This window comes from Priapulus caudatus, unplaced genomic scaffold, assembly GCF_000485595.1.
Source record: "Priapulus caudatus unplaced genomic scaffold, Priapulus_caudatus-5.0.1 Scaffold8, whole genome shotgun sequence".
NCBI classification, from domain to species: Eukaryota; Metazoa; Priapulida; class Priapulimorpha; order Priapulimorphida; family Priapulidae; genus Priapulus; species Priapulus caudatus.
Genome location: NW_014577069.1, coordinates 555,853 through 583,429, shown reverse-complemented (window position 1 = coordinate 583,429; position 27,577 = coordinate 555,853). Strand labels below are relative to the sequence as shown.

At 43.5% G+C, this 27,577-nt stretch overlaps 1 protein-coding gene across 1 annotated transcript in view; it reads left to right on the top strand.

The window, feature by feature from the left end:
* Positions 1–4,655: 4,655 nt before the first annotated feature.
* Positions 4,656–27,577, top strand: part of LOC106806436 (histone-lysine N-methyltransferase EZH2-like) — a 27,942-nt gene continuing 5,020 nt past the window's right edge. Inside the window, 17 exon segments of the mRNA XM_014808368.1 lie at positions 4,656–4,715; positions 8,289–8,441; positions 9,926–10,054; positions 10,478–10,602; positions 11,853–12,016; positions 12,019–12,108; positions 13,718–13,798; positions 14,472–14,594; positions 14,804–14,975; positions 15,124–15,287; positions 15,427–15,521; positions 15,867–15,929; positions 18,959–19,163; positions 19,725–19,879; positions 21,118–21,212; positions 21,455–21,621; positions 22,804–22,979. Coding sequence (XP_014663854.1) covers positions 4,671–4,715; positions 8,289–8,441; positions 9,926–10,054; positions 10,478–10,602; positions 11,853–12,016; positions 12,019–12,108; positions 13,718–13,798; positions 14,472–14,594; positions 14,804–14,975; positions 15,124–15,287; positions 15,427–15,521; positions 15,867–15,929; positions 18,959–19,163; positions 19,725–19,879; positions 21,118–21,212; positions 21,455–21,621; positions 22,804–22,979 — 2,202 coding nt within the window. The 5' untranslated portion in view covers positions 4,656–4,670.

Sequence of the window (27,577 nt, the reverse complement as noted above, 5' to 3'; positions counted from 1 at the left end):
GTGGGTGCTTGTGGTGTGGTGTGTGTGTGCGGCGATAGTGTGTGTGTGTGTGTGTGTGTGTGTCGTGTGTGTGTGTGTGTGTGTGTGTGTGGTGTGTGTGTGTGTGTGTATGTATGTATGTATGTATGTATGATATATATAATATTATGATTTGCCAACTTTTTCACACAGACCAATTCTTCATAATTTCGAAAGTTGTTGCGTTTTTTAAAAATTTTGAATTTTTATAATAATATATATATGTACCTATATATATATATCACCGAGATACACCACCACTGTATCCATCTTCATTTTGCATTGACATTTCTAAATATCTACGGACATCGATGGCGAAGATTTGGATTGAAATGCTCTGCCGTCGTTACGGCATGCACGAGCACACGAGGCGCGCGCCACATAAGCCAACTGGAGAGCTAATGTTGCTTTTCACCACCGCCCCGCCAGCCAGACATGTCTGCCCGCGCATGTCTCATGACCTCGAATCGGCGTCGATCTCAAACGAGTAGCCTCATCTTTGCTAATGAAAGGAAGACATATATATGTATATATATATATATATATATAATATATATATATATAGCATAGAATATAGTTACATTAGTACTCCTTTCATTTTTTGTTCGGACTGGACTCCGCAGAAGACAAACGCGCCGCGAAACAGTTAAATCCACTTCACGTCTGCACGACTAAGCCAATTTTTCTTTAGGCCTACTATATACTATACATAATTAAGTTATACTATGGACGCTGTTCCCGTTAAAATAGTAGTAGTTTAGGGTAACACACACACACACACACACACACAACACACAACACACACACACACACACACACACACACACACACACACACACACACCACACACACACCACACACACACACACACACACACACACACACACACGCACACAAAATTATATATAGATATAAAGTTTTGTATAATAAAACGTTATAACGACGAAACAAAATTGATTCACCGCGTACTGCCTAGAGCCTGTGTTTTATCGCAAGAAAGTAGGCGCTTACTTCTGAACGGCGTGGGGCGGATAGTGCGCGCTTCGCACATCGCCTGTTGGAATTATGGTTGAAAATGTGTTTCCCAATGTATATATCACGAATTAATTTTTTTTTTTAATTATTTCAGAATGAGGATGATGGGTTATACGCGTATTGCAGTGTGCACACACTGATTAGAACCGGATCATTGTGTCATATTATGAGCTATTATATCAGTTACGAAAATCAGTCATGTGTTACATAAATATCGAAGGTAATATTAAATGAACATCATGATCACATTAAAACTTTCGGCGTGTGATGCCCCAACACTGACAGCTTATTCTTGTCATTGGCGCAATAAAATCGGATGCTCTACTTATCGTGATACGAGAGGTTAGCGCAGTCACGCCGTTGCTTGCAAGTTAAACATTATCAATTTTCGGTTACCGATATATGGCTTAAACCATTTGCGCGTATCTTGCTAAGATGAAGAGAATGACTAGCGCTTAGGTAACTGTATAAACACTTTCGAAACAAAATCGTGGCTCAGTTTCTCAACAGATGCAAACAGCTGTGTACACACGCGTGTAACTCGTCATTTCTTATGAATTAACACATATGCATACTCACGTGTTAGATCAATCAATGGGACCGGACATTATATGATAACATTACATAATGAATGATTACTTAGATGACACTCGTTATAGATCGGAAATCATGCTGAACAAAACGGGTTCACGTAATTACACAACAAAACCGAGCTATTTATAGAAAACAGCAGAAACGGTAAGAATTGACAATGACGTTTACGCGTATATGTGTATATAGCTTCACTTATTAGCTAGCTAGTTTAGTTAGTGACGTCACGCTTACAGTGAGCACTTAAACGTTGAACCCGTCTGATGGCGCCGTGGGTTCCCCTAAGTATACCAACGCCCAAAATATTGGGATTGTCCAATCTGCCCGAAACATTAATCTTACGCGGTGTCAGTATCGATAAAACTTGCTAGCGTCATATTTATATATATACGATATATATATATATATATAGATATATATATTAATATATATATAATATACCGGGCAAGATACCAACGACGTGATATGGATGTGAGTTAAACTATAATACGATCGCGCACACGGTCCCCCGATTCGTATGCATAATCATCGCCGGGGTGCCGTTCCTCATAAATATTCGGGCCCTGACATTAATGCATTGGAATTGCGATGGAGGGACGCTAATTGCTTTCAACATCAGCCTGTTAGTGGTAGTGATGATGCAGTATTCGGGCAGTTATGAATATACTTGGGCTGTCTGCCTGGCGATCGTGTACGTACGCTCATACGTACGCATTACGCGTTATGTATAAGAAAAATATGCATGGAAAGCCATGAAGCATCTGCGCACAGGATGCTAAATATACGATTTCGCCGCATCATCGCAATCATTTGACGTAACAATATCGCGTCAATATTAATAATTCAACGGGCAGCCTTCACCGTTAATTACACGATAACGTAGTTCGTTGTTCGCTAGTGTTGCTGTAAACCGTATATCATTGAAAAGGAACTGCCGTAACTTGGGCAGTTTATCATACACAGATTATATCAATGAGCCCACGAAGTGCAATGCGTGTGGTTTAATGGTATTTCAATTACACATCATTACGCTTATAATTGAGAAACTTTCACCTGATAACGTTTGATGGGCACTCTGATTGCACTCGGCAGAGGAAAACAACAGGGCGAATAGCCGGGCAACGAAACGCAGGCCAGTTTCCAGGTTTTTATCGAAAATGTTACGCTAACGAAATGCGCGCTGTGTCTATTCTTTACGAGAAACGGAGGCGACACATTTTCCCCAAAAAACAAGCATTCAGAAACGAGACGCTTGATAACAGCTCTCACGACTAGTGATTTGTTTTCAATCTCCGATGTTCCTGTTTTCGAAATTACTCGAAGACGGCTTTGCCACTGCCGCGACGTGATTCGTGTCATATTTGGCGGCTCTGCTACGTCCGAAATTGCTCGGGCTGTTGGTGCTGCTAACACCACAAACCGATGTGAGAAGAAATGTGAAGTTCTCGCCGTGCGCTCGTACCAGATCAATGCCGATGTTATCATGCGATGCGGTGGTTTGGCGTTTACATCAGACCTTTAAAGCAGATCTTTCAATTAGATTTTCGACTCCGCCGTAAAACGACCACAGATTTCACGCTTTTTTGTGACATAATATAGCGTCCTGCCGTTCAAAATTTAGCGGCCCTGAACCACTACGAGACTGTTAACGTGGGCAATCGATGATTTACGAACGACGTCACGTTGTCAGCCATGGACACAGCTTCCGCGAGCTGTCACGCTGACGAGGAGAGCGCGAGGAAGGAGCCGCGCGATAACGCCAGCGTACGTGAGCATTTGGAGTGTGCGTGCGTACGTACGTGCGTGTCCGTGTGTTACCATGTGTGCCTTGTGTGTGTGTGTGTGTGTGTGTGTGTGTGGGTGTGTGTGCTGTGTGTTTGTGTGCGCCGCTTCGATCCAACGCGAGTGTGTGTGTGTGCATTGTGTGTGTGTGCTGGTGTGTGTGTGTGTGTGTGTTCTGTGTACGTGTGTACCGTGCGTGCGTGCCGTGTTGTTGCGTGGCGTGCGTGTCGTACGTGCGTGGCGTCGTCGCGTGTGTGTATGTATGTGCGTGTGTACGTGCGTGTGCGCGAAAAATGTCGACAAATAATGGCGGATCTGAAACCAGCCGCTTTCTCCGGAGTGCAGCCGGTCACCCTGTCTCCACCACGTTCACCCGGTGCTCCTTTTCCCCTCTATCTCTCTATACGTGCAGCCTGCTCTGGGAGCAAGGCGTCGGAGAGAGACAACGTATAAGAGTCGATAAGAAGGGTTTCCCGATTCCGCGCCAGTATGTAACCAAGTGCTCACACAGAGTCACCCTCTCTCACAGCGTGCTTCAGTCTGTCATGCCCTCCCAAAAGATATATCGATCATCTATACTGGAAGAGCGGGCCTACGTATTTCTAACAGCAGGCCCATGCGTACGTACGCTGCTGCTGCTGCTTCTTTCTGATGCGCGCGGAGGGTTGGGCAGGCGGCACACGCGCAAGTTAATTGTGTTATGGATATTTATAACTCGGTGTCGGTGCGTCATTGACCGCGTAATCGTATCTACGATGGCCTGGATGTGCACTGGTTTGTTGCTCCGCTCCCCCCCCAACCGTCCTGCGACGCGGTAGCTATACCGCACGGGTGATGAGGGCAGGTGACAAGGTATCTATACAAATTCTGCGGTACCAGATAGGAAGAGAGCTAGGGAGGAAAAGAGCGAGATGTAGCTAGATAGAGAGAGGACGCATATGGATGGGGTTTCTATCATAATCTCCTAAAGGCAGACTCAATAGGTAATGTGGGCATGAAGTTCTCTATAGCTGTATATAGATATATATAGTTGTATAGTTGTATAGAGTTGTATATAAATTTATATCGTTGTATATAACTTTATATAGCTGTATATTGTTGTATATACTTATATGTAGTTGTACATGGTTGTAAATAGTTGTATATAGTTGCAGAGGAGCCAGAACGCTGCGTTGTGGGAGACCATTTTTCTGTCTATACGCCATCTGCTGCGGTTACCGTTGAGATCAACGAAAAACCGCCTGATGGCCAACAGATTCTTGATGAATTCTCATATCCTTTGCGAACTGGTATAGTTTATTGGTGAGAATGTTGTGGTTATCTGTGTAGTAAGCTGTGGAAAGGTCAACAAAGGCAGCTCCAGTAATCAGCCCTTTTTCGTACCCGTCTTCGATGAGCTGTGTAAGGTTGAGGAGGTGGCTAGTACAGGATTTTCTTGGTCTAAAACCTGCCTGCTCTGGAATAAGGTGTTCATCTACGAAAGGGGCCAAACGGTTGGGAATGATTCTTTCAAAGAGCTTGTATGTATGGCAGAGCCATGACATGGCCCTATAGCTATTTTTGCCAGCTGAGTCTTTACCAGGCTTCAGTATTGCAACCACTCTGGCTTTCCTCCACAGCTTTGGGATGTTGTAGTACATAAACAGCTGTTAAACATTTGAGAAAGAAGGGAGTGATGGAGTGGATAGTGATAATTATAGAAGAAATGTACAAAGGATCAAAAACTACAGTGAGAACAGCGTTTGGAGACAACAGTATTCGATGTGAAGGTGGGTCTGCACCAGGGGTCTGCACCAGGGGTGAAGCTGAGAGAAACTGGTGGATGGGGGCTGTTATATGCAGATGATCTTGAAATAGTGGCGGAAACTGAATAGGAGCTACAGGAGAGAGTGCTGCAGTGGCAGGAAAGGTTACAGGGAGGAGGGCTGAGAGCAAATACACGTAAGTCAGAGGTGATGATAAGCAGTAAGAAGGGTTGGAGGTGAACGGATACAGATAGTCGACAGCACCGGTGTAGAGATGAGGCAGATGAACAAATTCAAGTACTTGGGAGCGACGATGGCAGAGGCAGGAGGATGCGAAGTTGAAATCGCGGATAAAATAAGGGCAGCATGGAGAAAATTGAGAGCGGTTTCAGGAGTGGTGTGCGACCCAAGCATGCCCAGAAAACTTAATGTAAAAATCTATGGGAGAGTCGTGAGACCCGTGCTAACGTATGGAGCGGAAACCTGGGCCATACGTAGAAATGAGGAAATTCGGTTGCAGAGAACGGAGATGAGGATGTTGCGATGGATACTGGGAGTTTCACTGAGAGAAAGTAGAACAAATGAGGAGGTACGGCGAATAGCTGGAGTAAGAGACATTAAGGAAGTTGTAATGCAAAGTAGGATGAGATGGTATGGGCATGTGGTTAGGAAGGAAGATGAGGAGCAAACGAGGAGAGCATGGCAGGAGCCGGTGAGAGGAAGACTGACGAGAGGGCGACAGAGAATTAGACAGAGGGATGGAGTGGAGCTGTGGAGGCAGAGATGAGAATGCTTGGAGTAACGGAGGACGATGCGGCCGATCGAGGGAGGTGGATAAGAATTATCAACAGGGAGGTCGGCCCCTAGCTGGCGTCTCAGTGTGAATCATCCGCGAGAGACTAAGACCAAGAAGAATACTTGCACATACTCGAACATGTTTAACCTCTAGTAAGCTTAGATTTTATATATTTGTTCTTACACTATATAATTAGTTATGGGGATTTAATTGTTTTCATTATTTAAACTTTCAATGTGAGCCCGCATGTCTTGAGAAAATCCCTTGTCTTTCGTCATTTCGTGTAGCACATCGCCAACAAGAGAATCAGTCAGCTGAATATAGAACGTGTGTCAAATCTGTACATATGTAGAAGTAAAATGGCTTGTGGAACTTTGCTCTTTTATCTGAAATAATGAGTCTCTGCGCTGCGACAACTCAGGTTAATACATGGATACTAAATTACTAATACAGCCAACACAACAGGTTGAGGCAGCACAGATTACCATGACATGTTATTGTTGACTCGTTGAACGTACCTGTATTTCTTCTAATACATTGAAATCAATGTTAAAAGATGCCATTTCAGTGTTGATGATAATAATACAATCGACCGAAAATCATTATTATTGTAAATAAGGTATGTTATGGCCTTGCTTTGAATGTTATCACCCGCTGTGAAGACCACGCGATTTCCAGCGATGAAAACAACGTAGGCCCCTAACCAGAGACCGCCTGTCGATGATTGATTGTGATTGTCATTGTGTCATCGTGTGTCATTGTGTCATTTGTTAGCTCCTTAGCGCGCTGAAGTCAGCTATGCACGTAATTGTATATATCATGATCAGGGGTTAATAATGACAATTTCAAACGTTGTCATTATTAACCCTTGATATATACGAACACATGAAATGCTGACTTCAGCGCGCTAACGAGCAATTACAGCATAGATATTTGCAGGAGACCATATTTGTCATTATTATAACCCCTGTAAATATCTATGCTGTAATTTTTCGTTAGCGTGCTGAATTCAGCATTCCACTGAGGAGTTTGTAGGTAAGAGTTGAACCGCTCGCGCACAGACTCCTCTAATGGAGTTTCCAACCGAGTAACTATAGTCATGTAAACCCGAAAACAATAATTATATAGGCCTACACTACATTATATTATTGTTCTCGGTTACAACCACATATAGACCATAATGACCAGCACACACAATCTCATAGTCTATCTTCTGTGAGTTTATTTATACAGGCCCGCGCACGGTAAGATTATATGTTGTAGATGAGCACTTGAATGGCTCTTGAATTAATACTATTTTTTATTAGGCAACATTGTTTATTTTTGTTTACAATCATTAAAATATTGAAAACGATCGAAACTGCCCAAGAAAAGTGCCTGTGAAATTCTGGGCAGCATTTGCACCACATATATATATATTAATAGTCTATTTGTATTTTTGGAGTAGAAATAAAGCAGTAATAAAAGATATACTCTATTTAAAATTCCTGACGACAATAAATGAACATCTGGCCACTAGATGGCACTGCAATTGATTAACGTGCGTAAGAAGAACGCTTTTGTTGGTTAGTTTTTATTAAAATCTTCGTTTTTTCTCGTTTACCGCCATCTATTTCGTGCAAAGTCTTCATATAACATATATGAAATACATTGTACCCTTTTAGTTATAAGTAGTTGTGTAAAAATGGTAAATAGTGCAACATTCGGCAACTTGTGCGTAGAAATGGCTGCGAGTTCAACATGCACTGCACTGTGCAGTGCTACATAATCATACATACAATGCATGCAGCTCAGTCAATACAATAGTCAATACTAACACTAACAGTAACAGTTACACTAAAGTCTTATTAACTCACTACCCTAGCTACTGCACTTAAGATGGAATTTCGGAATGAGATATATTTACTCGTTTGCATCAGTAATGACAGTATGATAACTATAGCCGGCTGCATAAATAATACGTGCTGTTACTCATGAAACGTGTGTGTGCCTGTGTGTGTCCATGACCATGGGCGTGCGGGCCCAAGGATAGAGAACATGGGTCCCAATAAAACCAATGTGCCTAACCCTAACCATAACCCTAACCTATTACATTGATATAATATTATATTTATATTGATGTAATTGGTAAATGACATTGGTTTTATTGGGACCCATGTTCTCTATCCTTGAACCGGCATGCGCGCGCGTGTGTGTGTGTGACAGTGTGTTTGCATACCCATGGGTTAGTGCATGTGTAGTGTAGTTTATTGGATGCCAACGAATAAACGTAAAATTGCTCGAAAGTCACGTTTACACTCTAGTCGTGAACTTGTTTTTAGAGCTTTGAACTACACGTTCCAAGAACTTTAGCCAGGATGGGGTGGTCAACCTTGCCATCAGTGGATGTACCTGAGGTTTGGAAAAAGAGGGTAAAATCTGAATACATGAGACTTCGTCAGTTACGGCGATTTCGACGTGCTGATGCTATAAAAGTAAGTAGCGGTTTAAGAATAACATGGAATTAGTGTAAATCAGAAATGCCAAACAGTAATACCACCAGGCTCAATTTAGACAGTTATAAATGTTTAGCCCTTCAGCTGTTTTTGTACTAATTTCTATCAAAGATTTGCCATGCTGTTACATCATTCCATTGTTATTGAAGTGGAATAGGGTAGCACCAGCGTCCAGGGCTCGAATTTCCCTATTGTTAACTCGCAAAAGGCGTGTCGATATTGAGAAATTGCGAGCAGAAAATATAAGCACTTGCTATTTTCTGCGAGTGGAAATTTATAGCATACACCGGTAACACCGCATACATTATCCCTGTCGAGCACGGAAAGAATATATTTCATGATTAATGGTCAAACTGGTCGGTCAAATTGCCTAAACAAGTTTCAATTTGCCGTTATTTACCGTACGCTGTTTACACTTTCATAATGCCGATCGCTTCCGGCAGCAGGCCCAAACGGAACTTCGCTGGTTCCCTGCGCGAATGATAGTCTTATTCCGAACCCTAGCGGAGATCGCGGGAACTGGTCAGCGAAAAATGTATCAAAAGTGACTGGGGGTGCAGCTTGAACACTGCGACACTTGATCAGCTTCAGAATTTCAATTTCTGGCCGAAAACTGGTCCAGTTTGATCCCAACCAAGCTATCCGGAGGTGGTGGTTGGCTGGCAAGAAAACCAAATGCCCCACCATTGCCCCATAGGCAATAGATTGACACTGATCTTATGTTTCAGTGTTCAAACTGCAGATATTGCTTGTTACATGACACATTCCATTGGGAATTAACTGGATTGCTGGTGGTTATAGCTTCCAGATATGTCGTAGGGCCTACTAATAGTACTACACAGTACCTGACATCGACAATGCATGTCACTGAATTTAGATGCCATGTGGATTCTTCTTAATAAAATTATTCACAATGATCCTCACGAAGAGATCGTTTCGTTGTTCAATAAATAATAAAGCCAGTGTTAAGGTTTTATATAAATTTTGATTTGATTCATTTCAAGTTACATTTTATATGCAAAATATATAAGAAGGCAAGAACACAATCACACACATGGCATGAAACAATCAGATTCACATACATAAATCACAACATAAGCTCATTCCAAAGATTACTAGTAATAGTATGCAAAAAGTGTATGTAATATTCAAAAAGTAGTTTGTTATACAAAAAAAAATTGCACGTTAGAATTTATTTTAGCACGTGGATTTTTTAGGCACTCGCGAAAAATCGCAAGTGGCTAAAATTGCGAAATTCGTCTCCTGAGCACAGTTCAAGGAACTAGATTAACTTACTGTTTTTTAAACATTTGGGATCTTATGATTATGCGTTATTTATGTTCAGTATATATTTATCTTCTTTTGTCATGTTTAAGGTCTAAGCAGCGCGTCCTCTTATTCGTTTTGTTGCATTTTTATGTGCTCATAGTGTGACGTAAATTCCAGGATGCATACTTTTTCAGACTGCATTTGCAGCAAACAGAAAACTGGTATCGGAACTTACAGAAGCCGTTGATGCACGGATGCAGGGCGAGACGATACAAGCTTATCCTGTGTCTAAAACCTGTGCTTACTTATCTGTATCTCAGAAGGTGAATGTTTGTAATCACATTGTATAACTATGACAATAGTTAAGTTCCGTATAATGTGTTGGTTTTCTGTTACGATTTATAATCCTGAGTCAAATATCCTGAAAACGTGATCAGGTTAAAATGGATCTTGGGAATATCGTAGTTAAGGAAGCAACAGTTCTACAGTGGGTTGGTTTTTGAAGCTCGCAAAGGCTTATGTTAAAATTGTTGGTATGCCATATAGTTTAGTCATTGAATAAGATAAACAAACTTGTTAATTGTGAAGTTGTTAAGGCTAAATGGGAGTAGTTATTACGTAACTAAATGCAAGTGTGTGTATGAGCTGTGACAGAATAGGACCTAGTGATAATAACCAGAATAGGATGCAATCAGTTACGTTAATTTTTTTGTGGCATAAACTTGATTTTCTTTATGATTTTACAGGCAGAAGTGAAAAGTGGAATGAATGTAGAATTAAAGGAGCAGTCAACAGTTATACATATGCTACCATCCGTTACCAATGTACCAACTATGTACAGTTGGGCACCACTCCAGCAGAATTACATGGTGCGTATTACAGAAATTATAATATCCAATCAAGGGCTGTTCCCTTGTAAGTCCTAGGTCCTTATGGATAGTGACTGTTAATTTTATGAGTCTAAGGCTTACTCAGAGGGAGAGCTTGATGAATTACTTGCGATGTTCTTAAATCAGTTGACAAAGCCGGGTTGCAACGGACACACCGTTATACCCAGCGCATTGCTAAACCCAGCTCTGCAGTCCGTTACCCCTGCGCATCAGACGTTGCATTGAATACACCCAACGTGCCGTGCACGCCGCATGGAGAATCAGACGGTGCTGCATAAACATTGTACGCATGTAATGCTACCTGCGTCCACACGCGGCGAGCGCCTGTCCTCCGATAGACGCGCACTTTGATCGTTGCTGCCCGCACCATGTCTACACACCGCCCAGTGTGACGGCACTGCATAAACATTGCGCGCACGCGTAATGCTAACCGAAGACACGCTCACATCTTATTCTTTGCTCCACTTAACTGACACTCTTTGGCCTCGCACCAGGTGTAGAATGAGAAGGGGCTGCATAAACTTTGCGTGCGTGTAATGATAACCGAAGCCATGCCTGCGTTATTTCTCTGCTCAACTGACACACGTTGGCATCCCCCCGCGCGCACGCTCACAGGTGTAGAACAAGATTGTGCTGAGTGAACATTGCGCAGCCGAATCCGCGCTCGCGTTATATTTCTCTGCTCAACTGACACACGTTGGCATCCCCCCGCGCGCACGCCTCACCAGGGTACGAACACCAGACTTGTGCCGCACTCGACACATGCCCGAATCCACCAGCTCCGCGTTATACTTTCTCTCGCCAACTGACACACACGTTGCGCATCCCCCTCCGGCGCCGCGCGCCACCGCCTCCACAGGTGTAGGAACAAGATTGCGCTGACTGAACCATCTGCGCAGCCCGAATCGCGCGTCCGTCTAGGCGCCTTATAAGCTTTCTCCTCTCTACTGCACACCCGTCGGCAACGCCCCGCCCACGCGCACCGCTCAACTCGAAGGTCTGTACGAACAAGCATTCTGCTGAGCTGAACATCGCGTCCAGCCGAATCCGCGCCGGCCGTTATATTTCTCGCTCACCTGACCTACAACGTTTGACCGCAGCACCCGCAGGCTCACAGGTGTAGAACAAAGTGCGCTGAGTCGAACAGTGCGGCAGCCGATCCCCGCGCTCGGCGTTATATTTCTCCTAGCTCAAACTCGACGCACGTCTGGCGCCACCGCGCCGGACGCAGGGTCGACGGAGAGACGGTGCTGCACAACATTCCGTACATGGGCGACGAGTTTCTCGACCAGGACACGTCGTTCATCGAGGAGCTGATCAAGAACTACGAGGGCAAGGTGCACGGCGACCGGGGCGCCGAGCCGTGGTCTCATCGACGACACGCGCGACGCCGCTGTTCGTAGAACTCGTCAACGCTCTCGTCGCGTTCCAGGACAAGGAGGAGCCTTCCGCCTCCACCGCCGCGTCGTCGCGCGAGACGCGCCTCGGTAAGGGTGGAGTGTGGCATTCGAGACAGGCGCCGACTGCGTGCAGCGCGAACACGGTGCGGAGCTCGGCGCCCTCGGTAACCGGGCCTTGGCAGCCGTCGGTGAGACGACCCGCCTCGTAAGGGTGCGGCTGTGGTGAGAGACCCGTCGCCCTCGGTATACCGGTGCGGCGTGGTGAGAGACGCCGCCTGTCGGGTTAAGGGTGCGTCGTGGTAGGATAGCACTCGTGCCTCGTAAAGTGGCTGTCGGCGTGGTGAGAGACGCGCCCTCGGTAAGGGTGCGGCGTCCGTGAGAGCACCGCGCCTCGTAAGGGTGCGCGGCGCTGGTGAGAGACAGCGCCTCGGTAAGCGGTGGCCGGCCGTGGTCCCGAGAGCACCGCCCTCGCTAAGCGGTGCGGCGTGGTGAAGCACGAACCGCGCCTGCCGGGTACAGGGCTTGGCGCTGGTCGTGAGGCGCGCCTGCGGTAAGAGCGTGTGGCGTCGGCTGAGAGATGCGCCTCGGTAAAGGGTGCCGGCGGTGCGCTCGAGCCAGCACGCGGCCCGGTAGCGTGTGCAGGCGCGAGGTGAGACCGCGCCGCGCCCTCGGCTTAACGGTGCGGCGTGGTGCACGCACCCGCACGCCCTCGTCAAGCCGTGTCGGCGACGTGCGCTCGCGAGCGCCGCCCGCCTCCGCTCACACGGGCTGCCGCCGCTGTCCGCACGCCAGATCGCCCGCCCTCGGTAAGCCGTGTGCCGCCGCTGGTGAGCAGACCCGCCCCTCCCCGGTCGAGCGGTGCCTGGAGTCGGTGCGAGACGCGCCTCGGTAAGGGTGCGGCGTGGTGAGAGACGCGCCTCGGTAAGGGTGCGGCGTGGTGAGAGACGCGCCTCGGTAAGCCGGCTGCCCGGCCGCCTCCGCGCCTGAGCCCACCGGCGGCCGCCTCGCCCCCCCGCCGGGCCGCCGCGTAAGCCCGTCGCGGCGTGGTGCGGCACGACGCGCCCCTACCCCACGCCCGCCTGCCGCCCCGTGCGCTGTCCGAGACATGACCCTCGCCCCGTACGCCCACTCGGTGCGAGACGCGCCTCGGTAAGGGTGCGGCGTGGTGCGAGGCGCTCCTCGCTAAGGGCGCGGCTTGGTATGCGAGACATGATCAGATGAGGTGCTTTATGAGATGCGCCTTGGGTAGGGTGTGCAGCGTGATACGAGACATGCCTGGGATTCATTAAAAATGCGTTTTGTTCATGCATCTCATGCTGGTGCATGTTTTTGAGTTCACATTGTTAAAATAATTGCCATAATTAGGGCTGTAACGATACACAAGCCTTTCGATTCGATTTGGTTCTCGATATTAGCCTCTCGATAACACTCTACAGTATATAGCGTAGTGCCGCCATCTATTGGAGGATAAAAGTGGTATCGGAGTGGAATCGAAAATACGGGGAAAAATATCGAGGCTCGGATCGATGGAAGAGAATCTCGATCCGATTCGATTTCGGTGGATCGTTACAGCCCTACCCATAATGCTATCATGCAATGAGAAGTTTACTAATGTGTATGGCTGAGTGGAAAAGATATTTGATAACCACTGAGGATTTGTTGAAGAACGAATATGTGAGTCTTTCCTTTTATATAGGTTCAGATGCAGGTCCATCCACTTCTAAAAATCCAAGCACATCAAGTGGTCTTAGCACAGTCACTAGAGGAAGCTTCCCTGGTATGCTTGAATAGTTTAGGCATGAGAATTTCCTGTGGATTCGCGGATTTCTGGGTTTTAGTTTTCATTTTAGTCATTCTTGAGATTGATGCAAAAACGAATAAAAAGTTGAGGGGGAGGAAGGGGGGGGGGGGTAAGGTGTACTTTTTTTGTCAAAATGGACGCCATTTTTAATTTAAACTTAAAACCGCCACATGAAACATTGAAATTTTCATAGAAAATGACTAGACTGCATTGTTAGTCACGAAATTGGCCTTTTACTAAAAACAGAATGGACTTGCAATTTTCCCCAGAATACATGGAAATGGCCTATCTGCCCTTCCAAATGTCAAACATTTCCTTGGTGGGCATGCCCCTAGACCCCCCTAGCAGGACAGTGTGCTATGCACACTGTTATAGTGCCTTTGGCATGAATTTAAATATTTCCTCCAAAAACATGTTCTCATGCCTGATAGTTAACTACTATGCTAAACCTACTGTGATGCTAGAAATTTCTGCTTTACAATAATACCGATTTAAATGCAACATAGTATTTTTCATAAAAAATTATACCATAATATGTAGGCAATCTTATCAAAGGAATATTACTTATTGATAAAATTACTAATGAGCATTTTTAAGATAATCGTGAAAAACATTTTAGGAAATTTAACTCGGCAAGTTATCATTACAGAGACGGTTACTACCAGGGCCAGTGCTGCTGGAAGCACTTCACGTAGTATTGATGCCAGCAAGGTTGCTGGAGATTCTATTAGTACTGCTACCACTACATCTCCTCTCAAATCCCCTCCACCAGGTACAGTGTGAACGTGCACCCAGGGGAAATTTCATGATGATTTTATGTGATAAAATGTCCGTGTTTATTAATAGTATATCATTTTTTACATGTAAAGGTGTGCTGCAGCCAATATACACCCTGCTACAAAACATTTTAGATGCATATTATTGGTAAAAACAAGCCCGAATACACTGACAGAAAATTTAAATTTTTATCACTTTTTGCAGATGCAAGCACCTCGAAAGTGGGAATGTCGCAAGCTGGTACAAGTGCTGATGAGGTAGACAGATCAAGCTTGACTACACCATCAGCCAAAGCTGCATTTCCCAAGGACATTGTCTTTGAAGCCATAGCAAGAATGTTTCCTGATAAAGGAAAGAGCATTGACCTGAAGGAAAAGTGAGTGGATGAGACATAGATAAAGCTGTGATTTTCGGAATTGTCATCATCTAGCGATTGAACCAGAGAGAAATCGGGCTAGTTACGCCTGCCTTGTGACATTTCTCGCTCTCTTCCTTAGATAGATGGATATCTTTGTCTGCTACAGGTACCGTGAGCTAACGGAACGCATTGACCCTCATTCCCTGCCGCCACAGTGCACTCCCAACATAGACGGGCCCGATGCGAAATCGGTTCTGCGCGAGCAGACCATGCATTCCTTCCACACACTGTTCTGCAGGCGCTGCTACAAATACGACTGCTTTCTACACCGTAAGTGCTACTCAGACTGAGCTCACTATTATGCAGACAAAATGTTCAAGTACTCGTTTGTGGCTCTAGGAAAGCATCGGGGACAGATCAAGGGACAAAGCCTCGTAAAAGTCTCGTAATGCCCCCATTTATTTTACAGCCTATCATCCTACTCCAGCGCCAGTAAAAAAGAAACCTGACATCAAGATCGACCCAGAACCATGTGGTCCTGGTTGCTACAAGCATTTTGTTAAGGTAGCTCATTGAAGAATATCTCTACGCTTTCATTTCGTGTAGATCGTAAGGGGCTAGTTAAATGTGTATCCCTCCACAAATTCACGAGTAAAATATTTTAATCACAGATTCTTCAACAAACATGGTTCGTGCCAACGAGGTAGAATGATTTGTGTGTAATAATTGCATTCTGGTATTTGTGCATTCATCAGCAGTAAACAACAGATCGATACTGAGGTTAATTGTTTTGATGTTAATATGTTGGTTTATTACTATGCTGTACAGTCACATAACAGACCTATCACAGTCACAGAAAAATTGGCTAACAAATCAAATGATCTTTAACAAGACACTTGTGACTTCTAGCTGCAGAAACCAAGGGAACCTAGTGAACCAGACAGCAGCTCTGGAAAAGAAGACTCAAACAAGGTGAGTTATTTTTCTTGAGAAATCATTGTGATACCAGCTCATATGATATAGTGCTCTTCTTGATAGAAATTTTAACACTCAAATAGTGTTTTTCTCTGAACGGTTTCTTTATCATCGATTTGGAATAGTTTGACATCTTATTCAAACATTTTTAATGATTTTTTTTTACTTTTTTATTTCATTAAAGTTTGTGAGGTAGTAGTGTTAGGGCCAGTATACAATGTGACAATGGATTGGTATACAGTCAAGTTGGTGATGGCAGCTACCTCTGTAAAACCTGTCTAGGACAATTTTGGCATTTCCACTGAGGGACAGTTAGACATTGAAACCACTCTGTAGAACATACTTCTATCTATAAGGGAGAGTTTTGAAGGTATCTCTTAAGTGACCTTTATACACTGGTTTGACTGCATAGCTCCCAAAGATTAAAGCCCCACTAATGTTGCCCGACATTGAATATATGGGGTGAAATTCGAGCAAGTCGTCTGACCGTTTGAATGTTCAGACCTGATGTGATTCTGATTGTATCTTGCAGACGTATACTGATGAATGGTCGGTGAGTAGGCACAGGTTTGCAGATGCTGTTGTGTGTAACTGCATGATCTGTGCTGCTACCCGTCTTCATAGCGAAACCAGTGCAGAGTGCTGGCTTCTGCTTTGCTAGAACTTTTATGATACCTTATGCCCTTGCTGGGATTCGTTATACTTGTTTCAGTGGCTGGTGGTATAGTTACTGTAGCATAAAAGAAGCTTGTTTTTGTCATGTTTTTCATTACTAGACCAACTAAAATGTACTTTTGAACATTGCAATGCTTTTGGTCGCATTAATTCTTTATGCTGGTTGAGGTTTGTGCTTGGATTTTAACAAGCTTGACATGGCTAGGGCTTAAATGTTTCAACTCTGGCTAGAAAAGACGTGAAAACGTCAATAAGTGGCCAGGTGGATGTACTTTGTAGTAGCTACATAATATGGCGACTGGTTTAACTGGCTTATGTATTTATTAATATAATGACACTCTAAGAAATGGGAATATTATTAGGTTACAAATTGTCTTGTGTTACTATTACCTAAAATTGTTGACTCCTTTGCAGTTATTATACCCTCTGCCAACGAAGTTAGTTAGGTGGGGGGGGGGGTTATACTGGAATACCCTGTCTGTCTGCCTGTCTGTCCGACACCAGCCTTGTGCGCAGATCTCCTCGAAAAGTACTGGACCGATTTCAACCATATTTGGTACACATCAGTACCCAAGTGCGTGCGTGCGTGCGTGCGTGCGTGCGTGCGTGCGTGCGTGCGTGCGTGCGTGCGTACGTGCGTGCGTGCGTGCTTGATGTTGTTCATGTTTCACTCTGCGTTTGCTTGCGCCTTCTGTGGCAGCTGATTTTTCCCATAACGCCGTTCGTTGACAAATTCTGCAATACACATACAGGCACCATAACAGCTCGAAGCGGGGGGGGGGGTATTATTAGTCCCTCTCTAGGACAATCATTCTAGTTGTTTCTACTAAGGTGAATCAACCGATTACTGTTTGACACATTTGCATTCAGTATAGCGGGTTATCTGTATGGCGGTGTAGTTTCTTGTGTATATTGGTTATTCATAGCAACTTGTGTCAAAATTTGTGACATATCTAGGCATGTTAGGGTTTAATGTTACATCACACATGTAATATTATTGCAGTATGTAAAGTCATTAAATAAGTTAATTCGGTCTGTAGATAATAGATCTATCTTGGTTAATTTTTACTCAACAGTGTTGATTCAAAACAAACTGCCGACGTTTCGCCTCCTATCAGGAGGCTTTCTCAAAGCTGACTGAAGTTATCAGTTTTGACCACCAGCTGGCGTAGTGGTCAACAGCTTGGTCCACAAGTAGGACGTAGACATCGTAGCTCCCAAATCTTTCACAAGGGCCCAACGAAAACAGTCGTCTACTGAAATAACCAAATCCGCGATCACGGTCCACGTAGCGACCGCCAATCACACCATCGATTTGGATAATTCGAAGATTACCGATCGCGAGCCAATCAAAATCAGGCGATGGATTAAGGAAGTCATCTGGATCCGCAAGACCCCGAACATCAACCGTGACGAGGGGGGAATACAGGCTTAGTCACGTGTGGACCAAGCTGTTGACTACTACACCATCTGGTGGCCAAAACTGATAACTTCAGTTAGCTTTGAGAAATCCTCCTGATAGGAGGCGAAATGTCAGCAGTACGTTTTGAATCTTCACTGTTGAGTAAAAATTAACCAAGATAGATCTAGTAAGTAATGTGTATTATTGCACATGTAATATTATTGCATATTATTGTAAAATGGTGATTTGAATATTTATTTGAACATGTATATAATAATAGCAGCTGTCATGGCAGCCTGGCAAAGTGCATATATCATCAGTGAATTGAAGAAAAATCTACAAGCAAATAATGCCACAATTCATACTGCATTGGATCTGCTGTAATGCTTAGTTACAGTTGCCAGTATGCAAACTAATCTTCTATGCTGTGTAATTCTATTTAATATGGGATCTCGTTATAAATAAGCAAAGTAGGTGCTAAAATTGAGCTAATTAAGTAGGTGCATAAACTGCACATATTTTGCTCATAACATCGTCCTTCATCTGTTGCTATCAGCAATTTCCAGATCCTACCAGCTAAGAAAATGTCCTCAAGATTACCTTTTTGGGAATGAAATGATACTTGCTTTTAAAAATTGCTTGTGTTAAGGAAGTCTGTAGCACTGGGAGGCTGATATGTCAACTGTATCCACAGCCAATCCAAATGATAAAAAGTGAATTACCTGTTGTGAGCCAGCACTCATTCATACTGTACGTAGTATATATATATATATATATTATATATATATATATATACATACATGTTATACACATATATATATATATTATACTGCTGTGAAATATAATAAGTAGGATATATTAGCCGGAATGTTGGATCAGTGCCTTAACTTGCCTGCCTGACTGCCTGACTGCCTGCCTGACGACCCGTCCTTCTATTTCGTGTCGACAGGATGAGAACGACAGCGACGGTAGCAGCGTGAAGTCGGAGAGCCTGAGCAGCAAGTCGGCGGGCAAGCACGCGGTGAAGGGCGGCAAGCGCTGCCAGGCACAGCGCTCGCTCACGCACACGCCGTCAATCGACATGTCCGAGGAAAGCAACAGCAGCTTCTCGAGCGTGAACCGCAACGTCGACGCGACACCCACCGAGTCTCAAGGTATGTTCTCGCAGAGAGCCAGCTCACGCACTCGCACTTAAGGTTTTGCCTTCCGTGAACGTTCCTCGAAGTGTAGACGATGAGACTGAATTGCCGTCATTGAGTCATTGAGAAGGGACGTTGATATATAGAGTATGTTATTAGTTATCGAAGCGTAGAGTGTGTCGTAACAAAATAAAGTCGACATGTTAGTGGGGTTTTGAAGGTTTAGCATTCCGAAGTGTAGACGATATACAACGAAGAACGAATTGCTGTTGTTGAGTTGGTTAGTGGCAATAACTCAAGAAGATGAAAGACTGCAGTGCTTCTTAAAAAAACTGCTGAATGGTTTACCCAAGGGTGAATGAAATTATTTTGGGGTGAATGAAAATTACCAAAAACATAAGGAAATTTAGTCACGGGTGCATGAAATTTTGTGATAAAGATACGAGGGTGAATGACAAACGACAAATGGAAATAGTGTAAGAAGCACTGCGAGTATGTTATTAGTTATCGATATCGTAGAGTGAGTCGTCGTGAAATGGAGCCGAAATTCTAAAGCAAACTGTTTTACGACTGCAGAGAACAGCCACATGCACGTGGAGCAGGGAAGATCCTCCGAGCTGACGGAGGAGTGGTCCGGCTCTGATGCATCACTGTTCCGCGCAGAGCAAGGCGTCTTCTTCTCCAACTACTGTGCCATCGCCACAGTACTAAAGACTAAAACCTGCAGACAGGTACAATATATCAACTTATACAATATACAATCTACAATATACAGTATAAAATATACATATACAGGTGCATTATTATGTTATTATTGTTTGTTATATTTCCATGAGTACTAGAACGTAATTATTCATTATTTGCTGGTTACCATGGTAACTATTTGTAATATGCATGGTTAAAAACTTTGTTCATGATATATGGGTGAATGTGTGTGTTTATATATGAAACTAGTGTGACAGCAGTTACTTGGTGTACCTGTATTTCAATTGATTGATCGCTTAAGAAAAAGATGTTTACAAAACATGTCCGTGATTAGTACTTGGCAGTCTGTGTATTTTGCAACGGACCGTAATTAGCTGTTAATTTGGTCTATTAAGTACCGTGGCTCTCCGTGTGTTTTGCACCATTTATGTGTTTAGTCCATGTTTTATCCATTTTTTAGCTCACCTTGACATCGTCAAGTTGAGCTATTGCCATGGGTCGTCGTCCGTCGTACGTCCGTCCGTCCGTCGTCAACATTCTTGGTTTCGGTCACGTAATCAGGAACCGTTTGACCCACATGTTTGAAATTGGTTGTAGTTGTTACTGCTATGCTCCCATATGGAACTTTCTTTTGAAGCACGCCAGTCGAGTACTTTCGAGCCACGGCAATATTTTGGCAAAAATGGGAATTGCCATTTGTCAGTTCAGTTCAACGGATTTTGCTCATTTTTGGTATGTGAATGAATAGGGGTTTTGATATTTAAAAAAAAATTATGCAAATTAGGTTGGGTTTGGCAATTATATAGCATATTATATAAACACAAACAGTCTGTGGTGTCACACTCGTCTGGTTCGTTTTACAAGATTTCATTGACAATATCTTTAATGCAAAATGGTATTTCCTTTCCACTCTGCCGCATAAAACGTCTATATTAGAGTAAAGATTTACAAAACATGTCGGAACGCAGCATAACCTATTTATTTCAAGCGCCATCGCTACAAAGTGGGTATAGCGCCATCTACGGTCACAAATTGTGATTCATTTTGGTTTATAAATTATTATTGCGATATACAGATGGCAATCGTTTCTATAATGTACGTCGATGGTTGCTCAATTAAAACTCAATTCTTCTTACTCACTCATTTGTGTCCTTTTTTGTGGTGAGCTACAGTGTCATTGACACTTTCATCTCATTTCATAATGTACAATATCCAGATGCATTACATTCTAACATATACATCATTGCTTCCTTCCACCGAAAAGGTTTATGAATTTGCACAAAAGGAGGCAGCCGACATCGTTCACACAGACACAGACTGGGAAATAACGCCACCTAGGAAGAAAAAGCGAAAACACAGGTAAAGATCAAACTGTTTATGATAGCACTCTGCAAAAAAGGCTATGTCAAGTCTTGTAATTTTGACATCGTTTATAAAATTGTGCAGAATCTGTCTTGAATATTCATTATTTTCATTTTTCATTATATTATTCATTATATTCATTATATTCATTATTCATTATTCATAATCTGTCTTGAATATTCATGAACATTAGTTTCATCACGTCTATGTTCATATATTTCTCTTTTTTTACTTTCTAGGCTCTGGTCAATGCATTGTCGCAAGATACAGCTGAAGAAGGACAATTTGGCCAACAAGGTTTACAACTACACACCTTGTTATCATCCTGGCAAGGCGTGCGATAACGACTGCTGCTGCATTATGACGCAAAACTTCTGTGAGAAATTCTGCCGCTGCTCATCTGACTGTAAGTGAGCCCAGCAAGCAGCTTGCATACGTTAGCTCAGGGGTGATTAATGACAAATATGTCATACTTGTCAGTGAATCTATGTCATATGTAGGATATATGTCGTAATAGATCAGGAGTGATTCACACCGTGAATAATAACAGATATATGACAAATATTTGTCATTACTCACCCCTGATACGATGTGTGTTGAGGGAAGATGCAATTGATAAGTGTATACGGGTTTGTGTAATGCATGTTAGCTGAAACCGAATTTAGTTATTAACCTAAGTTTCAGCTTATTGCTGCTTGTCTTTGTTATGGACGCTGCGAATCACCAAGCGGATTTCAAATGCAATGGACCGGAGTCGTTTGCATATATTTGTGTTGATCTTTTCCCATGAGTTTCAAAATCTGTCCGAACTGCTTCCCAATGCGTAAATCGATGTGCCCTGTTTTCATTTCCATTTGTTGAGCAGCCCCTGTGTTTCGCTATACTCTTGATATGTCTAGGACAGAACCAGTGCTAAGGTCTGAGTGCCCTGTTTTTATTTCTGCATATTTAGCAGTGCCTGTGTTTCGCTATACTCTCGATGTCTGCAGGTCAGAACCGATGATAAGATCGACGTCACCTGTTTTTGTTTCCGTGTGTTGAGCGGTTGCTACATGTTTCACTATATATATATATGTATGCTCTCAGCGTACGCAGGACTGAACCAATGCTAAGATCGAGGTCACCTGTTGTTAAGCAGTCGCTACATGTTTCACCATGCTCTCGACGCGTGCGCAGGACTGAACCAATGCTAAGATCGAGGTCACCTGTTGTTAAGCAGTCGCTACATGTTTCACCATGCTCTCGACGCGTGCGCAGGACAGAACCAATGCTAAGATCGAGGTGCCCTGTTGTTAAGCAGTCGCTACATGTTTCACCATGCTCTCAGCGTATGCAGGACAGAACCAATGATAAGATCGACGTCACCTGTTTTTATTTCCGTGTGTTGAGCGGTTGCTACATGTTTCACTATGCTCTCAGCGTACGCAGGACTGAACCAACGCTAAGATCGAGGTGCCCTATTGTTAAGCAGTCGCTACATGTTCCACCATGCTCTCAGCGTACGCAGGACTGAACCAATGCTTAGACCGAGGTGCCCTGTTGTTAAGCAGTCGCTACATGTTTTACCATGCTCTCGACGTTTGCGCAGGTCAGAACCGCTTCCCTGGCTGCCGCTGCAAGGCGCAGTGCAACACGAAGCAGTGTCCCTGCTTCCTCGCTGTGCGCGAGTGCGACCCCGACCTCTGCCTGACGTGCGGCGCCAATGTCTTCGACACGGACAACATCGCCTGTAAGAACGTCAGCGTGCAGCGCGGCCTCAGGAAGGTTTGTGCGGCGAAAACGACGTCGAAATTATGAATATGAGCCAAGTAACCTATACCGGTAAATAGCACGTGCAATAACCTATACGGTAAATGCACGGCAATAATCTATATTATGGTAAATAGCACAGCAATAACCTATACGGTAAATAGCACCGGCAATAATCTATATATGTGTAAATAGCACTAGCAATAACCTATACCGGTAAAAGCACCGGCAATAACCTATACGGCTAAATAGCGTTGGCAATAACCTTACTACGGCTAAATAGCGTCGCCAATAACTATACGGTAAATACGTGGGCAATAACCTCCGCCCATACAGTAAGATAGACGTAGCAATAAACCTATTCGGTAATAGTCGGCGCGAATAACCTATACGGCGTAAAATAGCACGGGCAGATAACCTATTCGTAATAGGCACGGCAATTAAACCTGATACGGTAAAAGCACAGCAATAACCTATACGGTAAATAGCAGGCAATAAACTATACGGTAAATAGCGTTGCCAATAATCCTATACGGTAATAGCACGGCCAATAACTATACGGGTAAGTAGCGCCGGCAATTAACCTATTCCCGGTTAAATAGCACGGCATAAACCATATTCCGTGTAAATAGCACGGCAATAAGGGCGGCTATTCTGGTAAATAGCACGGCAATAACCTATACGGTTAAATAGGTTTTAAATTAACGTGCAGATAAACCTATACCGGTAAATAGCACAGCAATAACCTATTACGGTAAAATAGCCGCTGGCAATAACTATACGGTAATTAGAACGGCAATAACCTATACTGCGTAATAGCGTGCAATAACTATACGGTAAATACACGGCCAATAACCTTATTCGGTAAGATTAGCGTGGCAATAACCTATACGGTAAAATAGCACGGCAATAACCTATACGGTAAATAGCGTGGCAAGTAACCTATTCGCGGTAAATAGACGCAATAACCTATACGGTAAATAGCGTGCCCAATACCTATTACGGTAAATAGCACGGCAATAAACCTATTCCGGTAAACTAGGCTCGATGGCAGATAACCTATCACGGTCAAATAGCCACGGCAATAACCTATACTGCGTTAAATAGCACGGCAATAATCTATATATGGTAAATAGCACAGGCAATAACCTATCACGGTTAAAGAGCACGGCAATAACCTATACGGTAAATAGCGCGGCAATTTAACCTATACGGTAAATAGCGTGGCAATACCTATACGCCCGTAAAATGCACGGCCAATAAACCTATTACGCGTAAATAGCACCGCAATAAACCTATACGTAAATAGCGTGGCAATAACCTATACCGGTAAATAAGCACGGCAATAACCTATACGGTAAATAGCACGGCAATACCTATACGGTAAATAGCACCCGCAATATCTATATATGGTATAAATAGCCAACACAGCAGATCAACTATACGGTAAATAGCACGGCCAAACCTAATTACGGTAATAGCGTGGCAATAACCTATACGGTTTAAATAGGTGGCAATAAACCTTATTACAGTAAATAGCGTGTTAGCAATAACCTATTCGCGTAAAATAGCCACGGCAACTAACCCTATTCGGTAAATAGCGTGGCAATAACCTTATACGCGTAAATAGGTGGCAAATAACCTATACCGGTGAGATAGCGTGGCAATAAACCTATACGCGGTAATAGCACGGCAACTAACCTATACCGGTAAATAGGCGTGGCAATAACCCTATATGGTTAATAAATAGCCGGCAATAACCTATACGGTAAATGCGTGGGCCAATTAACCTATTACAGCTAAATAGCACGGCCATAACCTACTACGGTAAATAGCGTGGCAATAACCTATACGGTAATAGCAGCGGCCAATAACTATACGGTAATCGTGGCGACATAACTATACGGTAAAATAGCACGGCAATTAACCTATACGTAAATAGCGTGGCCAATAACCTATACAGGTAAATAGCCACAGCAATAACTTCATACGGCGTAAATAGGCACGGGCAATACCTATACGGTAAATAGCCGAAAACAATAAACCTATCTGGTAAATAGCGTGGGCAAGAACTTATACGGTAAATAGCGTGCGCATAACCTATACGGTAAATAGCACGGCAATAACCTATACGGTAAATAGCGTTGGGCAATAACCTATACGGGTAAATTAGCCACAGCCAATAACCTATACGCGTAAATAGCACGAACAATACCTATACGCGTCAAATAGCACGGCAATACCTTACGGTAAATGCACAGCAATAAACCGTATACGGTACAATAGCACGGCAATACCTATACGTAAATGCACGGCATAACCTATTCGGTAAATAGCACGGCAAATAACCCTATACGGTAAATAGCCACGGCAAATCAACCTATACGGGTAAATAGCACAGCAATAACCTATACGGCGTAAATAGCCACGGCAATAAAACCTAACGGTACAATAGACGGCCAGATAACCTATACCGTAAATAGCCGTGGCCAATAACCTATACGGGTAAATAGCACGGCAATCAAACCTATACGGTAAAAGCGTGCAATAACCTATACGTAAATAGCCACAGCAAATAACCTATACGGGTAAATAGCGTGCAATAACCCTATACCGGTAAATAGCACGGCAATAACCTATACGGTAAATAGCGTGGCAAAACCTATACGGTAAATAGCACGGCAATAACCTATACGGTAAATAGCACGGCAATAACCTATACGGTAAATAGCACGGCAATAACCTATACGGGTTAAACTAGCACGGCAATAACTTATACGGGTCTAAATAGCACGCATCAAACCTATACGTTAAATAGCGTGGCCAATAAGCCTATATGGTAAATTAGCGTGGCCAATAACCTATACGCGTAGAATAGCGTGGCAATAACCTATACGGTAAATAGCGTGTGCCAATAACCTATAACGGTAAATAGCACGGCAATAACCTATACGGTAAATATAGCGTGCAATTAACCTATATGGTAAATGCGTTCGGCCCAAAACCTATACGGTAAAATAGCGTGGCATAAAACCTATATGGTAAATAGCGTGGCAATAACCTATACGGCGTAAATAGCGTGGCAATACTACTAGTGGGTAAATGCGTGGCAATCAACCTAGTACGGTAATAGCGTGGCAACTAACCAATACGGGTAAATAGCCCACAGCAATAACCTATAACCGGTAAATAGCACGGGGGCAAATAACCTATAGCGGTAAATAGCACGGCCAATTAACTATACGGTACAATAGCCGGCAACTAACCTATTCGGTAAATAGCACCGGCAATAAACCTAATACGGTAATAGCGTGGCAAATACCTATATGCGTAATAAGCACGCGAATAACCTATCGGTAAACTGAGCACCGGCAATAACCATATACGGAAAATAGCGTCTGGCATAACCTAATATGGTAAATTAGCGTGGCAATAACCTATTTACGGCGGTAAATTAGCGTAGCAATTAACCTATTCGCGTAAAATAGCGTGGCAATAACCTATACGGTAAATAGACGGCAATAACCTATACGGGTAATTAGCTGGCCAATAACCTATATGGCTAAATAGCGTGGCAATAACCTCAATACGGTAATAGCGTGGCCAATAACCTATATGGTAAATAGGCGTGGCAATAAACCTATACGGTAAAATAGCGTGGCAATAACCATATATGGTAAAATAGCCGTGGCAATAACCTATACGGTAATAGGTCAGCAATAAACCTATACGGTAAATAGCACAGCCAATAACGCTTACGGTAAATAGCCACGGCAATACACCTATACGGTAAATGGTAGCACGCAATAACCTAGTCGGTAAATAGCACGGCAAAACCATGATAGGTAATTAGCGTGCAATAACCTATACGGTTAAATAGCGTCCCAATAACCTATTACGCGTAAACTAGCGTGCAATAACCTATACGGTAAAATAGCCACGGCAATACCTTATATCGCGTAAAGGTAGCGTGGCCCAAATAACCTCTATGGTAAATAGCGTAGCAATACGTATATGGTAAAATAGCGTAGCAACTAACCTATTCTGGTAATAGCACGCGCAATAACCTATACGGTAAATAGCTGGCAATAACCTATACGCGGTAAATACGCTGCAAATAACCTATACGGTTAATAGCGTGCGCCAATAACCTATACGGTAATAGCCCGTAGCAATTAACCTATAACGGTAAATAGCACGAGCAATAAACCCTATATGGTAAATAGCGTGGCACATAACCTATATGGTAAATAGGCGTGGCAATAACCTATATGGTAAATAGCGTAGCAATAACTATTCGGTAAATAGCAACGGCCAATAACCATACGGTAAATAGGTGGCAAATAACCTATATCGTAAATAGCGCGGCAATAACCTAATTCGGTAATAGCGTGCAATAACCTATACGGTAAATAGCGTGGCCAACTAACCTATATTTGTAAATAAGCAGTGGGGCACATAAACCTATACCGGTAGAATAGCACGGCAATAAACCATATGGTAAATAGCGTGCAAATAACCTATACGGTAAATCAGCGTTGCAATAACCTATACGTAAAATAGGTGGCAATAAACCTATATCGGAAAGAGTGCATAACCATTACGTAATCCTT